The sequence below is a fragment of the Schistocerca americana genome, chromosome 1 (genome assembly GCF_021461395.2).
Source record: "Schistocerca americana isolate TAMUIC-IGC-003095 chromosome 1, iqSchAmer2.1, whole genome shotgun sequence".
NCBI classification, from domain to species: Eukaryota; Metazoa; Arthropoda; class Insecta; order Orthoptera; family Acrididae; genus Schistocerca; species Schistocerca americana.
Genome location: NC_060119.1, coordinates 207668970 through 207695322, shown reverse-complemented (window position 1 = coordinate 207695322; position 26353 = coordinate 207668970). Strand labels below are relative to the sequence as shown.

At 41.0% G+C, this 26353-nt stretch overlaps 1 protein-coding gene across 8 annotated transcripts in view; it reads right to left on the bottom strand.

Annotated features, from left to right (window-relative positions):
* LOC124594864 (tyrosyl-DNA phosphodiesterase 2-like) overlaps positions 1-26353 on the bottom strand; it is a 155951-nt gene that overhangs the window by 28977 nt on the left and 100621 nt on the right. For all 8 annotated transcript variants that reach the window (XM_047133613.1, XM_047133936.1, XM_047133368.1 and 5 more), the window contains 3 exons: positions 24326-24463; positions 24019-24229; positions 5410-5580 (listed from right to left, as the gene is read on the bottom strand). In XM_047133613.1, the coding sequence (XP_046989569.1) occupies positions 5410-5580; positions 24019-24229; positions 24326-24463 (520 nt within the window). The remainder of the gene's footprint in view (positions 1-5409; positions 5581-24018; positions 24230-24325; positions 24464-26353) is intronic.

Genomic DNA, 26353 nt, shown 5'->3' with positions numbered 1-26353 from the left:
GAAAGAGACACTGCTCACTAGGTGTATATATTTGTATATTATAGATCTGAGGATGGTCATTACGGACTGAAACCGGTCATCGTCTAAAGAATTCATATTGGGATCAATGACTGGAATAAAAATCTTGTCTATTGTGATAAATACACCACCTCCATTTCCAATTCGCTTATACTTTCGATATACAATCAAAATTTCCCTAAAAATCTCACTGCTACCAGTATCACATATCAACCAGCTTTCTGCACCTACTAGTATGCGAGTTTCACTACTTTTAGTGAGCGGTTCAAACTCCAGCACTTTGTTGATAGTGCTTCGACAGTTTACCATTAGTATTTTAATACTCTCATCTGTGGAGGTATTTCTTTCAATCTTACACTAATATTTCTGGGTTTCCTATGGCTATCGTTATCTGTATTGGATGGAGAGCTGCTTAATCTAAAAACACCTTGCATGCACCCCACACATGGTCAGCTACCTGAGCAACAGCCTCCGACTTGTAGTGCGCACCTGGCCTATTTGTGGTGGACCCTACAGTTCTTGACCCCACAGTGCAAGTCAAGGTAGTATCAGCTTAGCTTGTCACAGAACCTTCAAAGCCTCTGGTTTAGTCCTACCACTACACTCAAGTCCAAAGTGCCATTATCAGTTCTGGGGACAATGCTGCAAACCGTGAGCTTTATTGAAAGTACATGCACAAGGCTGGTCTTTTCAACCTTCCCTGCCAGTCACTGAAATAACCCAAGTATGATCGTGGAGCCCAGACGATTTGCATCATTTGCTCCAACATGCCTGACAATCTGCAGTTGATTGCAACCTGTTCCATCAATGGCTGCTGGAATAGCCTCTTCAACATGTTGAGTGAGGCCCCCAGACACATACACTGAGTTCACCTGGTGTCCTTTCCTATCACTTGCTGCCATTTCCATAAGGGGTACCATCATTCACAATAAGTCTGAACTGCTAATGCTTAATATACCCCTTGACAGTGTAGTGTTATAGGCCCTTTACTGTTCCTTATCTATATAAATGATTTGGGAGATGGTCTGAGCAGCCGTCTTAGGTTGTTTGCAGATGACTGCTGTCATTTATCGACTAATAAAGTCATCAGAAGATCAAAACAAATTGCAAAACGATTTCAAAAAGATATCTGAATGGCGCCAAAATTGGCAATTGACCCTAAATAACAAAAAGTGTGAGGTCATCCACATGAGTGCTAATGGGAATCCATTAAACTTCAATTACATGGCAAATCAGTCAAACAAAGGCCGTAAATTCAACTAAATACCTAGGAATTACAATTATGAACAACTTAAACTGGAAGGAACACACAGAAAATGTTGTAGGAAAGGCTAACGAAAGATTGCATTTTACAGGAAGGACACTTAGAAAATGTAACAGATCTACTAGGGAGATGGTCTACACTACACTTGTCTGTCCTCTTTTAGAACGCTGTGGGATCCTTACCAGATAGGATTGATGGAGTACATCGAAAAAGTTCAAAGAAGAGCAGCAAATTTTGTATTATAGCGAAATATGGGAGTGTCACTGAAATGATACACAGGATTTGGGCTGGACATCATTAAAAGAAAGGCTTTTTCATTACGAAAGAATCTTCTCACGAAATTCCAATCACCAACTTTCTCCCCCAAATGTGAAAATATTTTGTTTACACCAACCTACATAGGGCGAAACAATCACCACAATAAAATAAGGGATATCAGAGCTCGTACGGAAAGATATAGGTGTTTGTTCTTTCTGCACGCTGTACGAGATTGGAATAATAGAGAATTGTGAAGGTGGTTTGATGAACACACTGACAGGCACTTAAATGTGATTTGTAGAGTATGCATGTATATGTAGATACTGGACAGAACAGGTTTCCCAAAACATGTGAAGTGAGTTCCACTGGCTCAGTTTCAGTGACAGACAGCACCTCAGACTTGTTGGTCAGCAGGATCGGTACAATACCCCGAGTCCTCCATGGTCCCCGACCACCCAGTACAGAATGCCTATATCTACTGTTGACGTGTCACTCGCAGTCAAGTGGACAATGACAGATCCTATACCTTGTGCAGAGAAGGCAGGATCCACAGAGAAGGAAGGTACATGAGGTACCTCAGGTACTGGTATCACAGGTACTAGACTCTCAGGAGCTTCTCCAACACACCAATTCGCAGCAGTTGTCAATCGTTTGACAATAGTCAGGGCGATTTCCAGCTACTAACCAATGTTGAAGTACCATATTGGCCCACAAATAAGCTGCACTCTTTATCCAAATTTCACCCTCCAAAAGTTAGGGTGGCATTTTTATCCACTACTTTGTGTTTTTATAACACTTGCTCTAAATAAATTATGCTCAGTCTGTAACCAGAACTAGTGGCAAGGCATTTTATTACACAACAATGCAAATTTTTACCAGTATTTTTTTGGCATTAACATCATTTAGATCTACTGGTTTGTTAGCTTACAATTTTATTTCAGTTGAATACTGATAAGAAACTTGATTTATATGCTGATATGAATGACCTTTTTGATTGAAAAGCATTGTCAAGCCATGGAATTTTTATGTCAAAACCACAACCAACAGAGGTGCCAGAAGAAAGTACGGGCTGGAGTGATCTAATGTGCAGCATTGGGGCACTTCGGAAGAAAACTGGAACAATGCAGTTTCAATGAGAAAATCATTCAGGGAGCCACAATGTGGCATATATCCGTAACTTGCGTATGTGCAATACAATAGAAAAGATAGGACACCTATCTCATGAGAAATAATCCAACTGAAGGTCTTGGAAATATCAAGTGTCTTAAACATGCTGCAAGGAGAATTCCATCCAAGTACTGGTTGTTGTTATCAGTTTACGTGGAGAAATAACTTTGCTCTCTGACAATGTAATACACTAGTACAGAGTATGCCAACGTATTTTGAGGAGAAAACGGTTAACTTTCAGTGGTACGTCATTCAGTTGTGAAGTGTCATTCATACTCATTTCCGTTAGACACTCAGACACGCCATACATAAAGAAAACTTTCCTGAAGGGTTAGTGATTTGCTGCTAAGAAAAGGGCTGGATAAAAATGCAACTGGTTGTTGACCAACTGTCTACTGTTTGGTTTTTCAGACCTAAGGCAGAGCTTGCTAAGAAAGCCATGCTAGTTTTGGATGCTTTTAAAAGACATCTAAATGCTGAAGTAAAAGATAAACTTGCTACACAAAAGACAGAGCTTATCACAATGTCTGGAAGAATGACCTCAAAACTACAGGTGTTAGATGTGATCTTAAACAAGCCATTCAAGGTCAAACTCTGAAAAATATATTTGGATTGGCTCCTGGAAGAATCTCACGCCTTTCACCAACCGGTAAAGATTAAAAAGACGCCAGTCACTCTTCTGTGTGAATGGATTCTTGCTTCATGGTCCTATACCTCATCAGAGTGCACTACCATGGGGAACAAGAAATGGCTGAATACTGAGTGCACTGAATGGCACCGAGAATGACGTACTTTGGGAAGGGAATTAAGAAATTGATGGTAGTGAGAGGGATGGAGTGAATAATACAACTGATAGTGATGAGAGCGAATAACACAAAATAGGGTACCAGTATGTTTGGTGTCAACTCCTTGTATCATTTGTTAGCACAAATGTTTGTGGTACATAACTGCATTTTACATGATACTACAAGTAGATTTCAAGCTATTTTTCTCCTATCAATCAGTATGTGGCTTATTTTGCGCAAAACATTTGTTTTATCTCATCCTCTTAAGTTAGGGGCGTGGATTATATGCAGTGGTGGCCTATTATTGGGCCAATACTGTACATCATTTACATTGTTGAGGTGAGAACTGCTTGTTTTAAAAACCAGTAATTTAAATTTGGTGACATTCACCTTGAGGTCCTGGGTCCTGATCACTGAAAATTGTTACTGCTATTACATCACTAGTAGCAAATGATACAGCTCCTTATATTACCTATCATAGATTAGAACTGAGGTGTCATCTGCATAGCTTAATATATGGGAGACTTCAGTTTTTTGAGAAGTTAGCTACGGTTTACCGTGTCGAATGCTTTTGTCAGCTTCAAGAATGATAATTTTTAACTTCATAGACCGGCATAGTGATGGAAGAGAAAATGTTTTCGAAGATGCAGAATTGGAGACATTGCTGAATGAAGACTCATGTCAAACTCAAGAAGAATTGGCACGATTAGTGCGAGTGACACAGCAAGCCATTTCAAAACATCTCAAGGTTATTGGCATGATTCAGAAAGAAGGAACTTGGGTCCTGTGCAAGCTGAATCCAAGAGAAGATGAACGGCATTTGTGTGTTTGTGAACAGTTGCTTCAGAGGAAAAAACAGAAGGGATTTCTGCATTGCACTGTGACCGGGGATGAAAAATGGGTTCACTACGATAACCCTAAACACAAAAATCATGGGGATATCCTGGCCATGCTTCCACATTGACGGCCAAGCCAAATATTAACGGCTCCAAGATCATGCTCTGCATTTGGTGGGACCAGCTCGGCGTCGTGTACTATGAGGTGTTAAAATCAAGTGAAACAATCACAGGTGCTCGGTATCGAAAGAAATCAATGCATCTGAGCAGAGCATTAAAAGACAAACAGCTGCAATACAGCGAGGGGTATGATAAAGTGATTTTGCAGCACGACAACGCTTGACCCCATGTTGCAAAAGAGGTCAAAATGTACTTGGAAACATTAAAATGGGAGTCCTACTCCACCCGCCGTATTCTCCAGACATTGCTCCCTCTGACTATCACCCATTTAGATCAATGGCGCATGGCCTGGCTGACCAACACTTTCGATCTCATGAAGAAGTCACAAATTGGATCGATTCATGGACTTCTTCAAAATATGAACAATTTTTTTGGCGCGGGATTCGTACACTGCCCGAAAGGTTGGAGAAAGTAGTGACCAACGACAGAAAATACTTTGAATGATACATGTGTAACCAATTTGTTTCATTAAAGCCTCAAATGTTGGCAAAAAAAAAACAGCGGAAGCAACGGTGTACACCCTGTAGTATCTTGCTAAAGCTGGGAGTTAACGATATTGGGCTTCCTTACTTCTCTATACACTGGTTTCACAACTCTCATTTTTAGAACAACTGGAGAAATGTTTCCTCTAATGTTGCAATTAAGTGGGTAGGTAAGAGGTTCTGAGCTTCCTTTTAAGCACTCCTTAGTAACTGCACTGGATATGTCATACCATCTATGTGAATTTTTTTCTTTTAACATGTGTGTTGTCTTGCAATCTTGTGTAAACACACAGTAAAATTTGTCAGTAGCCACCTCTACATTCAAAAGTATTTGTCATTCACAAATAATTAAGACAAAGAGTAGAGTGAATCATTGAATTTAAAAATAATGAGTGAAACTGATAAATATGTATACTTACATCCTTTTCCCTCAAATTCAAATCTCCACCACAAATAACAACCTTTTCTTCAGGACACGTCAACATTTCCTGAAATATCCTCTTCAACTGATTTATTCTTTCAGCTACATGGTCTGCAGTGCTCTCCAAGTGAGTGTTAATGAGCAATAAATTTAAGGGTCCAATATGAGCCTACAGAAATTATGGAACATATGTTAGTAGACTGTACATAATGATACTGAGAATGCACAGATACAAGTTATGGAATATGAGTTGATTTACACTGAAACATTGTGTCTACAAGATGCCAATGTTATAGTCAAACATTTTAACAACTCCTCTACAAATTTCTAAATTTATAAGAGACAGACAGTACACAATAACTTAAGCATTTCCTTTCTGACAAATTTATCTTGAACCCTCATTTCACCGTACAGGGACAGATTAAACTTATGATACAGAAACTGTAAACCTGATATCGTACAGAACCAACTGGCAGTCAGCTGCAAGCCAGTTTTCTAGTTACCTATCTCCCCAGTTCCTCAGTTCTTTAACATCTCTCTCTCTCTCTCTCTCTCTCTCTCTCTCTCTCTCTCTCTCTCTCTCTCTCTCTCTGTGTGTGTGTGTGTGTGTGTGTGTGTGTGTGTGTGTGTGTGTGTGTGTGTGTGTGTTTAATGAATACAAACTATTTCTAAAACGAATGCCAGTTCAATTACAGCTATCGGCACAAACAGGCTGCAAACAATTCGTACTCCCTGGAGAATACCTCGTCCCAGTGTCCCATTGAAGTAGAGTTGTAGGACTAGTTGTGTGCAATAATACATGAAATACTTTTTCTGCAATTGATTAGCTGATATTATGTTATAAATTAAAATATGGAAGTGAAAAGTACTGCACTGACAAGAGTAAGGAGCCAATGTTTTCTTAATATTGGACTTACAAGTGACAGTGAAAAGTGACAAGACACTGTTTTCTCATCACTGATGAAAATTATTGATATATCAAAACTTTCTTGGAGTACATTCAACACTTTTTGTTTATTTGAGAATTCTCCATCCACAAGGATCAACAGCCCAGGTGCACATCTCAGTATTCAGCAATAAATTATCTTCATTCACAACGAACCAACTGCTAGTACATCATACAAAAGGCAATGTGGATCGGAACGAAATCAGTTTTTCTGTGTTCAATCTTTTCTGACTTCAGAAGGAAATAACGAAAAACGTTGTTTGGTCCCCTGGCCAGTAATGCTGAATATTTCAGGATGAAATCTGATAGCATTTGATCTTTCAGACCAAAAGTCTTTGGTCTGTTAGTGCTCAAGAGTCCTTCCATAAACAATCATATTAATAAACCAATACCATACACAGTAGCAGCGGTAACACCGGTTCCTATTAAGATCATCGAAGGAGAGCACTATCGGTGTTGTCTGGCACTTGGATGGGTGACCATCCGGTCTTCCGAGCGCCGTTGGCAAGTGGGGTACACTCAGTCCTTGTGAGGCACATTGAGGAGCTACTTCTGAGAAGTAGTAGCTCCAGTCAAGAAAGTGACAACAGAAGGGAGAGCAGTGTGCTGACTACATGCCATTCCATATCTGCATCCAGTGATGCCTGTCCGCAGAGGATGACAGGGCAGTCAGTCAGTGCCATTGCAGCTTTGAAGGCCTGTTCAGATGAAGTTTAGTTCAGTTTATGTACATTAGCGCTGACACAGCAGATGATGAATGCAGTGTTTCATCTCCATGTGCTGTGCTTAAGATGAAATGAGCCATGAAGTAGTTCCTGGTCCACCATGGGCACTAGTTACAGCTTCTCTTTGGGAAAAGAAATTCTTTATCTAGAGTGAAAGAAGGGTTTCCAGTCATTTAGGGTCCAACCTATACAGTCGCAAGCCCAGGAGAGGAGATGCAGGCGATGACGCGGTGTTAGCAAATGCATTCGCATCAGTCATTCGCTGCCATAGCCCATGAAAGCCCAATTCCACAACACTGTCCTGACGGATACATTCATCATACTTCCCACATTGATTCCTGAGGTTGTTTCATACGGTGCTGCTTGTCTGTTAGAAATGACAATTATACACAAACACCACTGCCCTAGGTCGTTAAGTGAAGGCTGTCGGCCACTGCATCGTCCATAGTGAAAGGTAATGGCTGAAACTTGGCATTCTTGGCACTCTCTTGACACTGGATCTCTGAATATTGAATTCCCTAATGATTTCCAAAATGGATTGTCCCCTGAATCTAGCTCCAGCTACCATTCCACAGTCAAAGACTGCTAATTCCCATTGTCAACCATAATCACATAAAAAATCTTTTCACATGAATCAGCCACGTGCAAATGGCAGCTCCTTCAATGCACTGCCCTTTTATATCTTGCATATGGGATACAACTGCGATTTGTATACGTGCATATCATTATCCCATGACTTTTGTCATCTCAGTGCGTATTACTACATTGCTAAATCAGTACATCATCCCAGTTGCACGTTGCCTATCTCAAGGCTTCCAGGGGCAATAAAAAATTGATTTTCAGTACTTCACACATTATTGATCAAACTTAAAATGGTATGATAATCCACTCATTAAGAGATTTAATATTACATTAAAGGTTTAACACAATAAGGCAAGTCTTAAAGTTAGGCACTAAGTATATGTCTTGAGGTAATGGTGCATAAATTACCCACACAATATTAATCAAGTATTTGAGAAAGAACACTTTGTAACTTCCTGACTTTAATGTAATTTCAAACCTTTTCTAATCTTATTCCATTAGTCTATGGATGAACCACTTGCATGAATATCAAGAGCTCAGATGGAAACCCAATTCTAAGCAAAGAAAGGAAAGCAGAAAGGTGGAAGGAGTATATAGAGGGTCTATACAAGGGCGATGTTCTTGAGGACAATATTATGGAAATGGAAGAGGATGTAGATGAAGATGAAATGGGAGATATGATACTGTGTGAAGAGTTTGACAGAGCACTGAAAGACCCGAGTCGAAACAAGGCCCCGGGAGTAGACAACATTCCATTAGACCTACTGACAGCCTTGGGAGAGCCAGTCCTGACAAAATTCTACTATCTGGTGAGCAAGGTGCACGAGACAGGTGAAATACCATCGGACTTCAAGAAGAATATAATAATTCCAATCCCAAAGAAAACGTGTTGACAGATGTGAAAATTACCGAACTATCAGTTTAATAAGCCACGGCTGCAAAATACTAATACGAATTCTTTACAGACGAATGGAAAAACTGGTAGAAGCCGACCGCGGGGGAGATCAGTTTGGATTCCGTAGAAATGTTGGAACACGGGAGGCAATACTGACCCTACGACTTACCGTATTTACTCGAATCTAAGCCGCACTCGAATCTAAGCCGCACCCGAAAAATGAGACTCGAAATAAAGGAAAAAATAATTACCCGAATCTAAGCCGCAGCTGAAATTTGAGACTCGAAATTCAAGGGGAGAGAAAAGTTTTAGGCCGCACCTCCAAATCGAAACAAAGTTGGTCCATTACAATGGTCGAATGAATGACGATACAGCTGCAGTAGTTTGGTTCGAGCCGTAAGCTTAGCAGTTAAGCTTTACCAGGTAGCCATTGCTATGCGTCAGGCGCTCCGTCCTTATTTATGCGGGTACCCTTCGTTTTTCACGTGCTTCGTCTGGTTTGAATTGATTGCTTATTTTTCTTTGATCTGATAATTGCCGTTCTCTTTGTTATAGGTGTTTTCGTCACTCTAAGCTGAAAATGCATTACTGTACTGTGTCATGCATTGTTTGTCGCATTCCGATAATTAATGTTCACGACCTGTCGCCGCTCGCGGCATGGTTTGCTTTTGTGCGTGCTACCGCCGCTTACAATAAAAAAAAAAGATGGCAAGAGACTGCTATTTGTTGTTATTTACGCTGCTGCTTTCTTTGATAATGATCAACAAGAACCAAATAATAAACTGCGTATGACAGATGTTCTGAACGAGAGTTTAGCGAAAATTTTTCTCCGTTTGAAAATCTTTGCAGACGCCTCTTTAGTACATTATTATCTGCACAGAAATTAGAGCCATCTTAGATTTAAAAATCTAGTCAATTGCCATGCTTCATTTCTGACTATATCACTATTAGGCATAAGAATAATACGAATATGAACATGACATATGTGTATACTTCCACGTTTGTGTTGTCTCACTCTAGTTTCGTAGTTTATTAGGCAGACAGGATTTAAATGAGATAGCAGCAAACACGAAAGAATACATGGCAAAATGTTTATATTCGTATTATTCTTATGGTGAAGAGAATACTGCATGTGATTCAGAATTCACAAAAGTTTCCATTAGCAACCATCTCTTCTCACAGGCAGAAATAAAATCAGAACGTAGAATTGGCCATACTGACAAACATCGCAAACGGTCTTGCCAGTCGGATTTTCGTAGTACATTGAAAAGCTGCTACATTCGAAGATGAACAATACGGAATTTGTATTTACTTCGTTGGATAATGTATGAAAATGCAGTGGTCGAAATTCGGGGCGGAGAAAAAAAGCTCGTCTTCCACTTTTTTTTTTTAATTTATTTACTGACGCAGAGGTTTTGGTGCCAGTATTTATCTTTGTGCCTGTAAAGCATGCCTGTGTAGCGCTACATGTATTCGACAGCAGAAGTTAGTTGTGGCGGCACCTACCAACATATTTCAGAACTTCCGCTTACTTTGCACTCGATTCTAAGCCGCAGGCGGTTTTTTGGATTGCAAAAACCGGAAAAAAAGTGCGGTTTAGATTCGAGTAAATACGGTATCTTAGAAAATAGATTAAGGAAAGGCAAACCTATGTTTCTAGCATTTGTAGACTTAGAGAAAGCTTTTGACAATGTTGACTGGTATACTCTCTTTCAAATTCTAAAGCTGGCAGGGGTAAAATACAGGGAGCAAAAGGCTATTTACAATTTGTACAGAAACCGAATGGCAGTTATAAAAGTCGAGGGGCGTGAAAGGGAAGCAGTGGTTGGGAAGGGAGTGAGGCAGGGTTTTAGCCTCTCTCCAATGTTAGTCAATCTGTATATTGAACAAGCAGTAAGGGAAACAAAAGAAAAATTCGGAGTAGGTATTAAAATCCAGGGAGAAGAAATAAAAACTTTGAAGTTTCCTGATGGTATTGTAATTCTGTCAGAAACAGCAAAGGACCTGGAAGAGCAGTTGAACGGAATGGACAGTGTCTTGAAAGGAGGAAAGATGAACATAAACAAAAGCAGAATGAGGATAATGGAATGTAGTCGATTTAAATTGGGTGATGCTGAGGGAATCAGATTAGGAAATGAGACACTAAAAGTAGTAAATGAGTTTTGCTATTTGGGGAGCAAAATAACTGATGATGGCCGAAGTAGAGAGGATATAAAATGTATACTGGCAATGGCAAGGAAAGCGTTTCTGAAGAAGAGAAATTTGTTAACATCGAGTATAGGTTTATGAGTCAGGAAGTCCTTTCTGAAAGTGTTTGTATGGAGTGTAGCCATATATGGAAGTGAAATGTGGATGATAAATAGTTTGGACAAGAAGAGAAGAGAAGCTTTTTAAATGTGGTGCTACAGAAGAATGCTGGAGATTAGATGGGTAGATCACATAACTAATAAGGAGGTATTGAATAGAATTGGGGAGAAGAGAAATTTGTGGCACAACTTCATTAGAAGAAGGGATCGGTTGGCAGGACATATTCGGAGGCATCAAAGGATCACCAATTTAGTATTCGAGGGCAGTGTGGAGGGTAAAAATCGTAGAGGGAGACCAAGAGATGAGTACAGTAAACAGATTCAGAAGGATGTAGGTTGCAGTAGGTACTGGGAGATGATGAAGCATGTGCAGGATAGAGTAGCATGGAGAGCTGCATCAAACCAGTCTCTGGACTGAAGACCACAACAACATGGATGAACAATCCAAAACTAATAAAGCCAACAAAATTAGGGAGTTAGTTTTTCAACTATAATGGTTTTACATGATGAACACAAAATATTTAACACATTAACTCATTTTTACATCAACCAAACACTGAAAGTGTTTTCTACATGGGAGTTTGATTTTCTAAAGAATTGGGAGCGGGGGGACTACGGGGTGTGCAATCCATGCACAAAATTAACAGGTAAATAATTTAGGAATAAAGGACACCGTTCACTGAATGGAAAAGGCATTGAGTCGTTGACAGGCATATACAGAATAGAAGAAAGTGTGTGCCCATCTATGAGACATTGCTTCTGCTACTGGGTCTCCTTTACCCTTAACTTTTTTACATTCTGCCAAAATTTTCCTTACTATGGATAAACAGTTAACATTTATTACGTTTATTTATATGCATGCTGTTACGGGTGACGCATCACTACTAATCTGCAAACAGTATAAAATTATTAGCACATTTAAGCCAGCAAACAGTGAAAAACTTCTGAAGCTATGTTCAAAGTGGCTTTTCCATGTTTCTGGCAGGATTGAATCATGCTGAAAGAGAAACAGAGAGAGAGAGAGAGAGAGAGAGAGAGAGAGAGAGAGAGAGAGAGAGAGAGATAACGGCACTACAAGTTTTCTGGTATTCTTAAAAAGAAGGCTGCAGGAGATTAGGACCACAAACCTTATTGTATTTTCTGTTTCACATTTTAATGATCTACTAGTGTTGGCGTGTGAATACTAAATTCGAAGGAGCAAACGCAGTAATGCAAAACATATGAATGTTTCCAAAATACAACCTTCGTAAATATTAGTAAAATAGGTACAAGATTTCCCTTATCAACCGTCTGTATCTAACCATACTGGGAGAATACATGGCAATCAAACACTTTTAGATGTAGTGCTAAAATATTACAAATAAAGACTATAGTGCTGTCAAACAGGAAATTCATGTGTGAATGAACTGTTTGAAGATACATTGTCAAAAGACAAAAACGATAAGTTTTTACTTTATAACAATGAAAATATTCCATTTATGGCAACATAATGTAATTGGACAGATAAAAAAACTACTCACCAAGAAGTGGGAGGATAACACACATATAAAAGAAGGTTATACTTATGCAAGCTTTGATGGTTACCCCGCCCCCGCCCTTCCCCACCGGAATACCCACATGGCTGGAAACCCAAAAGAAATTGTCTGAACAAGCAGCAAGGTCAAGACCTGCAAGAAGGTCATGGATGGTAGAGACCAAGAGGTGGGAGGAAAAACACCAGGCAATAGCCTAAAGGCCACTCGTCCTGTCCATATGTAACAAACTAGGGTGGGGGAGGACCATTCAATGAAGTAAATGGTCCAGTAAATGGTCATAAGTTCTGCAGTAAACACCTCACATGTGGCAAGAGATGGAGTTCTGTGGCAACAGAATACGTGATTGGTGGATTTCGAACCATCAGTGTAAGAAAAGCATGCCGAAACTCCCATAAGAGCGCGCACAAGGAAGGGGGAGGGGGTGTTCAGGAGAGACCATGGGGAACACCAGAAAAAGGGAGGTTGGAAACCACAGCGAAGAGAAGGCAAGCAGAGACCAACTGGTAAACCCACACAAGGACGGGCAGCGGGCGAACAGTGGGCATGGGATATCCTGGAGCTGTGAAAAGAGTAGAACTGGTGCACAGGAAAAAAGTGGATAGCAATTGCACAGGAAACCAACAGCTGGGACCGCCAAACCAAAAGGGGGAGGTCCCAGTGTCAACCAGAAACTATAGACGGGACTAATGTAAAAGTCTCTGTTGGCCAAACAGATACCACAATGGTGGACTGGACCTAGAGGAGCAGTTGAGCCATAAACTTGGCAATCTTAGTCCAGTTGCGACAGAATTAAGGCCCGATAAAGGCAGAGAAGAGTTGAATGATCTGTTCCTAAAGAGGTGTGGTAAAGGGAGCAAAGGGCATTGAGCTTAGGTAAAGAGTCAGTCTTCAGAAGGCGGATTTAGGTATCAAGTATGCCTTTTGTCATAAAGAAGACCCAAGAAACAAAACTAGGGGACCAGTCAGGCATTGAGAGACAATGTAGAGCTTTGGATCAGGACGGACCATAGTACAGTGACAGAAATGGACCACCTGCCATTTAAGAGAACTGAAAACCATGTGAGTGAGTCCATGTAGAAGCATGTCGGATGGCACCCTGGGACTGGTGCTACACAGATGCCACTGATTGGGAACTAGCCCAGAGAACAGAATCATCTACGTATAGAGCAGGGGTGACTACTGGTCCAATGGAGGCTACGAGTTCATTAATACCTACAGGGAAAAGGACACTTAATATAGAATCATGTGGAACACCATCCTCATGGATTCATGGAGACCTAAGAGGTCGTCGGTCCCATCAGATTAAGGAAGTAATTCGGATGTACCCTTTCAAAGGAATCATCCCACCATTTGCCTGAAGCAATTTAGGGAAATCACAGAAAACCTAAATCCGGATGGCCATATGTGGGTTTAAACCATCAACCTCCTGAATGCGAGTCTAGTGTGCTAATCACTGCGACACCTCGCTTGGGGGGAGAGGGAGAGGGTGAGTGGCCGAGGGAGATATTGCAAAACGTGACCGCAGAGGCCAAGTGGCTCTCAAGATGGCAACTGCTTCCAATGTGGCATAAAGGGGTTATCCACATACTAATGTCTGTATGGACCAAGGCGCAAATGCCACCGGAAACACCCAAAGGGCCAACCAGGCTTTAACAGAAAGCACAGAGACCACGAAGAATAAAAGGAAATAAGGGATTGCAACTCTAGAAGCTGACAGTAGTACCCATAACAATCCATTGAATAAGCATGGAGTGGGGATCCAGAAGGTGGCGGTAGTATCTGTTACGATTCTTTTCAATACACATGGAATGGTGATCCAAGTGGGAGGCAAACAGGCTGAAACTAGTCACACTGCTTGGGCACCAACTGTCACCAACAAGGACAGGGCAACATCCACAGATAAGAGATGAGACACCAGTCGCAAAGGGGGAGTCGGTAGCTCTGAGAGCACAGGACGGCCCTTGTCCTGTGACTTATGATTCTCTTCCTTTTTCGTAAGTTGAGGACAGCAGGGCCCAAACGGATATCAGGTTTGAGCGAGATGTGTAACAGAGAGAGTGTGCACGACCATTGGACATACAGACTAAGGATCCCACAGGCGACTTGTTTAAGCAGGCCTCCAATCTGGGAGCCACCAGGGGGAGGGGCCTGGGAAAGGGCCTGCTAGCAGCAGACACTAAGCAAGTGGGACACTTCTGTAACAGGGTAGGGGGAGCAGCAGCCAGGAAGGTGGGCATGGGAACCACAAACCACAGGAGAGGGGGAGAAGAGAGGGGGTGGGATAGGGATAAAGAAGAGGCATGGGGGGGGGGGGGGAGGGAGGACGTAACAGAGGTAAAGTTAGATGTCATACACGCAGGTTGAAGACCATCACATTTCTGATCAGCCTCAGTGAATGACAAACAATCAATGGACTTACACTCCCGTATCTTCTCTTCCTTCTTATAAACCGAACAATCCAGATACCTTGGAAAGTGATGGTTCTGACAATTAACACACATGGAGAGCAGAATACAAGACTGAAAAGTGAAGGCATTGGTCCGATCATATTAGGGAAGGATGGGGAAGGAAGTCGGCAGTGCTTTTTCAAAGGAACCAACCTGGCATTTGCCTGAAGCGATTTAGGGAAATCACAAAAAACTTAATAAGGATGGCCGGATGTGGGTTTGAACCGTCGTCCTCTTGAATGCAAGTCCAGAGTGCTAACCACTGTGCCAGAGACGGAGGAAGAGGAGGCAGAGTGGGAGGGGCGAGGAGAGGGAGTGAGGGACATTGGGAAGGAAAAGTGGTCCGGGAAGGAAGAAAGAGCCACAATAGCTCGGAACCCCATGTAAACCATGCATGAGCTCACAAAAGAGCCAAGCCCACTAGACAGATTATAGCAGTACGGAAAAGGGAAGAGATTTCAAACGTGGTTTCAGAAGGCGTAGCACAGTGTCAGCAGCAGTACAATTTATATGTAAGGCATCACACAAAAACTGATGCACATAAGCTAGTAGCAGGAGGTTTTGTATACTTTTTCAAAGCCTTTGGGAGGGTATACCATATACTTTCTGTCCAAATTTGCAAATGATATTGTCAGTGCTGATCTTATGATGTCACTAGACTCATATTTGACAAAAAAGCAACAATGCACTGAAATTTTGTATGAAAATTAGATAGACAGGAAACAGTCCAGAATGAGAATCATTAAATTCTGTCTACTATAGGGCTCAATACTGGAACAATTTTTGTTTATAAGAGGTGTAAATAAGGTTCCAAGCACTGCAGAATAAGAACCTTTTCATCACCATATACGCCAATGATTCATATGGTCTTTGCTCAACAAAAGATCTAGGTAATTCATGGCAATTTACAGAGATATAGACAGTTATTCCATCATGAAGTCAGATGTAAATAATCTACTGCAAATTCAAAAGGAGCAATGATGTACACACAGTTTTTTCACACAAAGAAGAGCAAATCAGATGAGTGCGAGGACTGGAGTAAGTAAGCTCTGCCTATTGACTCACACCACACAGGCTGCTAAGGGCTGAGGGATAGTGCAGAGGTAAAAAGCCATGCTAACGTCAAACAGTGGTGGCAACACAATCTCAATTTGGGTGACAGTACCCCTGATTAGCCACTGGCACAATGGCTGTCAACTCCTATGTATGGTATGTGTACGAAAGGAAAAATTGAGATGGGGCGTAGCAAAAGTTTACAGGATTTGTGAAATGTAAACTGGTAGTTTCTTGCTGAATGATGGTACTTGTGGCTACTAATTCTGTATTAATTCTCACAGACAACTCGAAATTAAAAAGAAACAATAGTAAAATTTACAATACAGCAATAAAAACAGAATGTGTTAAATTTTAAACATTTATTCACATAGCTAATGTATATACTTAAAAATGACTCAGTCTCATTAAGTTCTCCATCTGTGCCTAATGTGTTACTGTTGCTACTGCAGTACCAGTATTGATAATGATTTTGTCTAATACTGCTATTTCAATGAGAGCGTCACATCTCCAGTAATCTTCTTCCAATTGCTGGACCTTCCTGCAGTGTTCTTCCCAGTCATTAGCAGTTTCTGACAGAAAGGACTCCTTTCAATCTTAAACAGATTGTCTTTGGACAAGTCCCCTGAAATGTTTTGTGCTCTAAACAACTATTTTTACTTCTGCCCATACTGAAGGGTGTATAATAAATATGTATAATAATTACATGTTATTTATGGTTGTTCACAGCAGAATGACTTATTAGACATTAATTGAACTTTTAGAGACTTTGACATGTTAAGCAACAATATTTGGAAGTGGCAGCAATCTAACAAGGAAAGCCGGCACATGTGTGACAATGGTCATGTTTCTGCCCAATGTGAGAAGGCCGATGACCAGCAGACTTTGCGCAGCAGCAGTCAGCACTTCAACAGATCAAAGACCAAGCTGACAGGCAATGCTACCAAGGAGAACAACTACCAGTGCTGTTTGTACATCAGTAGTCAATGCTCCATAAACTGTAAGTGTACTGAACTAACGTGCACGACATATCTGACAATGCGGAGGAGATGACAGGGTGTGCGGACATTGACCATGTTTCTGCCCAACATAAGAAGCATAGGACAACGACCGAAGGTCAGTCGCCACCCCAGAAACTTTACGATATTGGCAAAAACACTGTATAAATACCTCCGATAAATGGGTATGAGGTGGTCCTTTGGAGTGGTCCTTCAAGGGGAGAAAGAAGACTTGAAGAAACATCATGTGGACAGACGGACCAATGGTTAGTCAATGATCATCATACTTCGCTACAACGACTTAGCCGCTACACTGCTCGACAGAAGACGATGTCGGTACTGCACCAATAGGTCAAGGCAGAAGATGCCATACCAGATGTTACCAGAAAAATGTTTGTGTGGTAACTACCCAGGTGGCTAGTGAGGGACTACGGCCTCACCAAATGGGTCACCTGTGAACTCAGAGACTGCTGAACTCCGCCAGAAGATGCCGCACCTGAGGGTCGCTGGTTCGATTCCGGGACGGACAGCTCCACCTTCTGCTGTAGCCAGTTGTTAATAACGCAACGAGTGAATCCACAAGGAGAAGAGTAAGCCATCACTGCAGTAAGTCACAGGCACTGTACTGAATGGAAGAATAACCCGCCAGAGCGCCGCTGCAACACGAGACGTCGTCGCAACCGCTGTCACTAGCATCTGCAAGCTACGACTCCACCTCTACAAGGAATTGAGCAAGTTAAAACACAATGTATTAGTCTGTTTGTTTGAAGGGTCTTATATCTCTATAAATAACTGTTAGTGGAACCACCAATGTTTCACTCAGACCTCATCCATTGAGCCAAGGAAAGAGCCCATTTCACCACCCACAAAGTGTTGCTTCCTTCCTGCCATCCCTGACAAAATAATGACCTTTGCTCCCCCTGTCACTGATGCTCAATATCTAGAGTCCCTAAACCCTTGCCCCCTACAAAACCGCACTGAGATCATATTTATAGGGCGGCAAGTGGACAAATGGCTTTCCTCTTTTGCCATTTTGTCGATCATGTTTTTTAGCTGGTCTATGTGCTTGAATTAATGTAAACAGAGCCTGCTTCCTCATGCTCTTATTACAGGCAACATACCTCTTTTGCAACCATTCCAATATCCTTCCTTGGTATCATATTTTGTAGGTATTTTTTCCACCTTTTCGTTATGGTATGAAGTGTTGTCCATCACAGTGACCAAGTTTGGAGGAAGATTTGCAAAAAATATATTTGCAAACCATCTTTCAAAGTTTCCAGAGTTCATTTGACTACAGTAACACCTTTTACGGATTTAACATAGAATTTTAGTTGAGCTTCCCTGAAAAAAATCGCTTCTTCAAATCATCACCTCCAATAAGTCTTTTAGAGGAGGTTCCCCACCCCATAACTCTGACATCATGATCTTTATGCCCACATTTACCATCATATTACTGTGGTTGGTTTCCAAATATGTTTCATTTCTACAATGAAATGCGACCACCAATGTCGCCATGCTCTAGCAGTAAGGATCCCTTATTCTGCACATTTTCTCCATGTGAATCCCACAGACAACAAAATATTTTGCAGAGATATAACAACACAAGTCCAGCCGATTTTTTCCTCAAATTTGGTAGAAGTTTCTGTAGACTGAGAGCAATCTCCTGCACCAAGTAGCAATAAGTCTTCGATTGTTTGTCTCACGACACACCTGTTAAAATTATCCATTGGATTTTCCCCCATTACATCTTAGAACCTGACCTAAGTGAAAGTAATACAAAATCAGAATGTAAAAGTCAATTTAAGCAGAATGTGTAATTACAAGTAGCAAGGAGAGATAGACAATTTGAAACCACTTCTGTGGTAGGGTAGGTTATGGTCCCAGGTATCACAGCATGCAGCCACAAGTAACTGAATAAAAATAATAATGGCAGTCATTTCTATTGCAAAAACGTATATAGTCATGGCAACTACAGCTATGAATTGCATCTTGGAAAATAGAAAACCAATTCAGCTGTATGAAAATCCTCTTTTCATTGGCCTCTCAATATGTGTACAATAAAATAGGGATTTTCATACCGATGAATCTGTTTTCTATTTTCCAAGATGCATTTCTATTACAATGTAATATCCTGACGTGACATGAGTTGTGCCAACTGCCTTTGGCACAGTCTAGTACCTGAACAATTAGGCTGCATGAGGGTCTCTGAAAAATCTATTTTGTTCTTCCATACTGAGTAACCTACTGGATGGCAAAAACTATTTTCACACACAAAACGGAATGGCTACTTTAAAGTAATTCAGACAAAACATAAGGCAGTTTCAAAGCACAGTTTAATAGAAAAATTTGCTGAAATTTACTTATTTTTTGCCACGAGTTTCTGGCAATTTCCCAGAATTCTCTTTGCAAAATCTAAAAATTCTTTATACAGATCTGAAACTTGACCCTGTTTATATCACTGTAAATCTTGTCAGCTAAGAGAGAGGATGGAGGAACTCTTTATTCCTGCTCTCCTGCTTCCAACATTCGGTAACATTATTAACTATTTTGCCTGCCCGATTTTGTAATGAGCAACCCCTCGTCCTCCTCCGACAAGTAGGAGCAGCGTTTGGTGTTGTCCATGATGGGTCAGTAACTGCTTCATCATCACTCGTCAAAAGATGTATTATTTTACTACAGAACTCAACGCAGGACAACAGTCACTTCACAATGGCTACATATGCAACCTTCTGTATCAGATTGCTGATGTTGGCAACAGCCAAACGGCGAAACTTGAGTGGACGGAAGTCGATCGACTCCTATTGACTTCTGGTGATTCAGGATTAGGGAGGCCTCACTAATCTCTTTGCAAACAAACTGTAATTACAATACCAGAAAGAAAAGGCTTGAGTATAATACAGAGCAAAATGTTTGGTGGCGGCATCTGCAGCAGTGTAGACAGTGCCATTCAGGGAATACCAGGTACATGCAAGTGTGTGGTATCCACAGACATCTGATACCAGCCCAACCCTGCGAAGGAGATGTACGTGGTCCAATGGTTGAAAGTACCATTCCCAGCACTCTTGCTCCCATCTTTTCCTTAGCTGGTAGACCCAGGCAAGGAGCCGCTTAAAAGCAATGATATGATCCATTGATGGGTGCCACTTAGGGCGTTAGAGAGCCCAACTATGATCTTGAATGGCATCTGCAATTCCCTAGGACCATCAAGGTACTGTCTTCCATAGGGGTGCCCAAGGAACAGGGGATTGCTAAATCGGCTGCCGAAAGGAAGGCTACGATTGTATTCTGGACTGTCTCATCGATAATTCCATGCAGCAGAGGTGAAAGCATCCCAAGCAGCACTGTTGAAAGCCCATCCAGGCAGGTGTTAAGATGAATGACACTGAGGGAGGGAAAGGAAAATCGGGAAGTGGTCACTACCACACAAGTCATTGTGGACTCTCCAGTGGATGGATGGGAGAAGACAAGGGTGGAAAATGGAAAGGTCAACAGCCGAGAAGGTTCTGTACGCCACACTAAAGTGTGTGGGGATACCATTATTCAACAGCCAAAGGTCAAGTTGCGCCAGCAAATTTTTGAGGTCTTTATCGCAGTCAGTGACCATGGTTCCATCCGACTAAGGGTTATGGGCATTGAAATCACCCAAAATTAGGATAGGTGGGGTGGAGCTGAAAACAGAATGCAAACAGTACATTCTGAGATAATTCACAATTTGAAGGGAGGTAAACACTGCAGAATGTAATATCCTAAAATACCCTTACCAGAACAGCCACAGCCCCCAAAGGTGTATTAAGAAGCACAAGTTCAGTTATACGGTGTGTCTAGAACATATGTGCAAACTCCGCCTGACACCCTATCATTGGCAATACGATTCTTATAATATCCCCACTACCCACGAAGGGCTGGGGATCTATATTTCTGGAACTCAAGTCTCCTGAATGACAATGCAGAAAGCACATGAACTGCTGAAATAATGTCATAGCTCAGCCAGGTGGTAGAAAAAACTGCTACAATTTCACTGGAGAATAATGTTGTTGATGAACAGTGAGGCCATGAAAAGACCAAGGGGGTAGGTTATGCAACAGAGCCGCCTGTTGCCCCTGGCTGAGGGGTTATGTCATCAATATACATATGATGTTACTTTAAATCCGTCTTGATTGCAAATTTTTTTATTATTCATATGACCGGTTTCGGTTCATTCAGAACCATCTTCAGATCTGATATTTAAGTTACAGGAGTAACCCGTCCAATTCAGCAACTTTCACATGCTACGTCACATGTGAAAGTTGCTGAATTGGACGGGTTACTCCTGTAACTTAAATATCAGATCTGAAGATGGTTCTGAATGAACCGAAACCAGTCATATGAATAATAAAAAAATTTGCAATCAAGACAGATTTAAAGTAACATTATAAAATCACTGATTGCTGGTATCCCATAAGACATTATGTCTGTTTTTGAAAAATATACATATGCTCTGGGTTCTGTTGTGTGGTACAAACTGGGGTTTCTGGGTTCACCACGATCTCTGTCTCAGCCACAGAAGTGGAGCAGGCAGGATCTGATGCATGGGGGCCATTGGAATGTCCTTCTTCTTGGGGACTTTTTCTTGTCTTTACTCCCCTTAGATGATTTCTATTACTGCAAGGGCTTCTCTGAATCAGTTTCAGGTAAAGATGTTGATCGCGAAGCCCTGCAACCAGCAGCTTGTGGCTCCTTCAGCACCGGCTGGCATCTGGTTGCAGAACAGCACAAACCTTGAAGGAAAGTGTTCCGAGCGACCCCTCCCTGGGGAAAGAAACTGGAGGAAAGTCATTTGTCTCCCGCTGGGAGGTAAAGACCAATGTTCCTGGCAGGTGGGAAGCCACCAGTCCCAAAGTAGGTATGGAAAAAGCAGCATGGTTAAGTGGTCCTGAGGGCCCACTGTAGAAGGTGTCATGGTCGGGAGTACAGTCGCCAAAGGGGGGTGACATTGTCGTAGCTATAGCGTATGACATTATTTGACATGCTGAGTGCAACCGCTCCTACTACTTCTTGGCCTCTTGGTAACTGATTATGTCCAGTCTTGTATTCTTAAATTTTCTTTTCTATCTGGAAAACAGTACAGTCTGGTGGACATGGAGAGTGGTGTTTTTCACATTTAACACAGAGACAGGGAGGTGCACAGGGAGCATTCGCAAGCAGCGCTCATCAACGATCTCTACAGATAGGGCAAGCATTGACACACGAAGACAAGTGGCCACATTTCAAGCATTTGGGTTGCATCTCTTTGGGAAAGGGGAACACACAGTTTCACACTGCATCGGTATACCATCACCTTGACCTTTTCAGGCAATGAATCGCCCTCAAAACGCCAAGGTGAAGGTATCATCATGTCAAGTAGGCACTTAGCTCATTATCAGGCCATAAGAGTAGGTCTCTGTGGAAAATGATGCCCGGAATTGAGTTTGGACTTTCAAGGGGAATGACTGTCACCAGTAAGTCACCCAGCTCATTACAAGCAAGCAGTGCCCGTAACTGGGCACAGGATGCTGTTTTGATCAAAGTTGATCCACTCTTTATTTTAGAGATGGCTGCCACTTCCACAAACTTGTCTTTCCAGTTCTCCACTCACAACACAGGCTTTGTGGCCAATAAGAAATCACCATCAGCCACTGTACAAACCAAGTATTACAGGGAGTATTGCTTTGCTTGCCACTTAACCTTATGTTATTTCCACAGCATAGCAAGGGACATTTTAGGGTCATATCTCTCTGCACTGAAAGAGGAATGTACTTTCATATGCACTGTTGGAGCCTTATGGCCACCAGCAGGAGATCACTTCATCCACTTAATGTGCGGCTGATCCACTATGCTGCCGCCCACTCTGAACAGGGGCTCTCGCCATGGGCACCACTCAGCCTCAGCAAAGGCTACCTGACCTGTAAACTATTGCTCTGAGTCGCACTGCCCCAGTAACAACAGGCACATATTCCTTTGCACACATAAGGAGTTTTCAGCTCAGGCACCAACAGTGGGATTCTGACGTGGTCAGAACACTACCAACCGTGCAGGTACTTGATCCCAGCCCACACACACACACACACACACACACACACATACACACACACACACACACACACACACACACACACACACACAAACTGGATGGTTACCATGCTTGGTTTTGGTTGTATTACCGTATTAAATGGAAGGGTGCACAGATGGAAAGGCACAAATGTGGAGCACACACCACCTTGGACAACCTTCCCTGAATGATTTGCACTCCAAGCAAGGTCTGCACCAAGAAAACCATCCGATAGAGGCACAGAGGGAAAGGGATAGTGGAAGTATAAGCAAGCAGCACAGAAAGAAAGTAATGTTGCAAAAATGGTGGCCCCATGCCATGTTAGCCAAGCACATACTCACCGATGAGTTGTGAGCCCCTGGATGAGGGGGAGGGGGAGGGGGTGGGGGTGGGGGAACTGGTGTGGAGTGGAAATGAGGAAACAAGTCAGGAAAAGAATAATGGTACAGAAACCTTATGGGGAAAAGTACTAATCAATAAGAAGAACAATTGATAAAAAAAGAAAGAGAAAACTCACACTTGTCACCACAATAAAGAAAATAATCCATAATGTAAATAACACAAGTAATAATAAGCTTATCAGGTGGCAGCAGGTTTTTTAAAAAAAGGGGTTTAATTAATAAAAATTCTTTAAATACAATGTGTTGAGGGCACATAACTTGTTAGAATGAGTATCTTTTCTTAACTGTATTAGAGCATACTCACATGGCATAAAAGTGATAGACTTTCAGCTCCATTGATATGATATCTATGGGGAAAATTGTATTTCAACTTGTAGAAGTCAAACACAAAGAGTCAAAAAGCTTGAATCTTAAGAGTCACCACAATGCACTTAAATTTAAGCACATAAAAATATGTGCAGTCATAGGATTAAAAACAACAACATTATGCAATTAAGCAAACTTATCCCAGCTTTACATCATCCTCTATGCCATCTTTACATCATTGTCCACAAATGTTTTCTAAGGCACTTAAGTTTTGCAAGGGGTAGACAGTACTTCAAGTATGCAACTAAAACTGCGGTAAAGAATGCTTAGACTGTCACTGACAAACCTCTGCAGCAATGTAGTTCCTCATCATTAGTGAACTTGGAAATTCAACAACCCTATGTGAATCATAGTACACAGTGAACCTTCTCAAGAAGGTAGCCACGAAGTATCCTTCAGTATTGCCAGCAATACACACATATTCGGGCAATTTGTCTTTGATGTAATTTAATGTTTCTGGAATAACCTCTTGCAAAAATATGATGTCTGGTTTTTCACTGAAATTAAAAGACAACAATTACAAGAATATTGTACAGAATATTTAAAAAATTAACACAAATACCATCCCAGAAGGTTGAAACATCTTTACTTACAACTGGATAGTTTTGCAGACAGCTTTGGTTCTAATTTTAAGATTATGCTCAGACAGTCCATCAATGTTCCAAGAAAACAGTTTGAACTTTGACGGGGGCTCTGTTGTCATCATACCAAGGTTTGTAACCATTTTCTTGCTGCAAAACAAGCAGGTGACTAGTTATGGGGGGAAAATGTGATCACAAATAATTCCATATAAATCTAAAATTGAATCAACAACTCTTGGAAGACACTCAATTATATAACAAACTACAATGCTTGAATGGAAATGACACACCTTGTATGGCTGAAGCATCAAAATACACCAAAATAAGCATTTTAAATAACTGCACGAACTCAAACTTACATAAAGAAAGGTTTTTTTTTTTTCTTATTAAGATGAAAAAGGGGTAAATGGTGTCAAGAATGCAAAAGTTGCAATGAGAAGGAAAAATTTTTCAGAGCTATTGTGAAAGCCCTGGCATGAAGATGCCTGTTGCAAAATTACTTTAAGTTGTAATAATACATAGATCTCTGTTAACAAGCATAAATAATTTCATTTAGTAGCACTTGGGCTCTTTGTATACAAGTTTTGGGCTTCCAGCAACAACACTGTAAACATTTAGTTAAGATCTCATAGTTACTTTTAATATGCCAAACGTTCAATAATTTTGAAATAATTTTATAATAATCATGGAAGATCAGCTTGGGTTTCGAAGAAATGTTGGAAAATGTGAATCTCTTTTAAGATAGGTTAAAAAATGCAAACAAAAGTTTATAGCTTTTGTAAACTTAGAGAAAACTTTTGACAGTGTTGACAGAATACTATCTTTGAAGTTATGAAGGTAACAGGCGTAAAATACAGAGAGTGAAAGGTTATATACAACTTGTACAGAAACCAGATGGCAGTTGTAAGAGTCTAAGGGCACGAAAGTAAAGCAGTGGTTGAAAACAGAGTGAGACATGATTGTAGAACGTACCTGACGTTATTCAATCTTCACATTAAGCAAGCAGTATAGGAAACCAAAGAAAAATTTGAAGGAGGAATTAAATTTTAAGGAGAAGATATATAAACTGAGGTTCCCTGATGAAATTTTAATTCTATCAGAGACAGCAAAGAACTATGAACTGCAATGGAATGAACAATGTCTTGAAACGAGGATATAAGATGAACAACAACAAAAACAAAAGGATAATGGAATGTGGTCGAATTAGACCAAGTGCTGCTGCGGGAATCTGATTAGAAAATAAGACTCTGAAAGTAGTAGGTAAGTTTTACAATTTGTGTAGTAAAATAACTGGCAATGACCAATGTTAAGAGAACATAAAATGTAGACTGGCAATTGCAAGAAAAGTGCTTCTGTCAAAGAGAAATTTGTTAAGAATGAATATAAATTCAAGTGTTAGAAAGTCTTTTCTGAAGATTTTGTCTGGAGTGTAAGCTTGAACCTGAGTGAAATGTGGGTGATACACAGCTGAGATATAAAGAGAGCAGAAGCTTTTGAAACATGGTGTTACATAAGAATATTGAGACAGGTTGCATAACTAATGAGGAAGTACTAAACAGAATTGCAAAGACAAGAAATTTATGACTTGAAACATCAAGGAATTGTCAATTTAATACTGAGGGAGGGGATTATGACGACGACGAAAACAACCACCACCACCACCACCACCACCACCACCAGATACCATTATTTAGATTTGCCTTTTAAAAAATGTGTTACCTTTTGCATATATATCACAAAACAAATAAAGGGAAACATGGGAAAAAAGAGCAGACCGGATTTATATTGGGAAGTGAGTTGTGATAGCTTTGTAATGAAATACGCTTTGTCCTGATCTTAGCACAGAACACACGGATATATATGATGTACAGGGTGCAACGCCTGATTGCCTTCCAGATTTAACTTTTCTGTGATTTTCTCTGATCATTTAGAAGATCTTGTTTACAGAGGACATGAACAATTCTTGTCCATCCTGTCCAGTGTCAGCTTTTCCATTCCCAAGGATCTTCTCGTCAACTTCTCTTTAAAATCATGACTTCC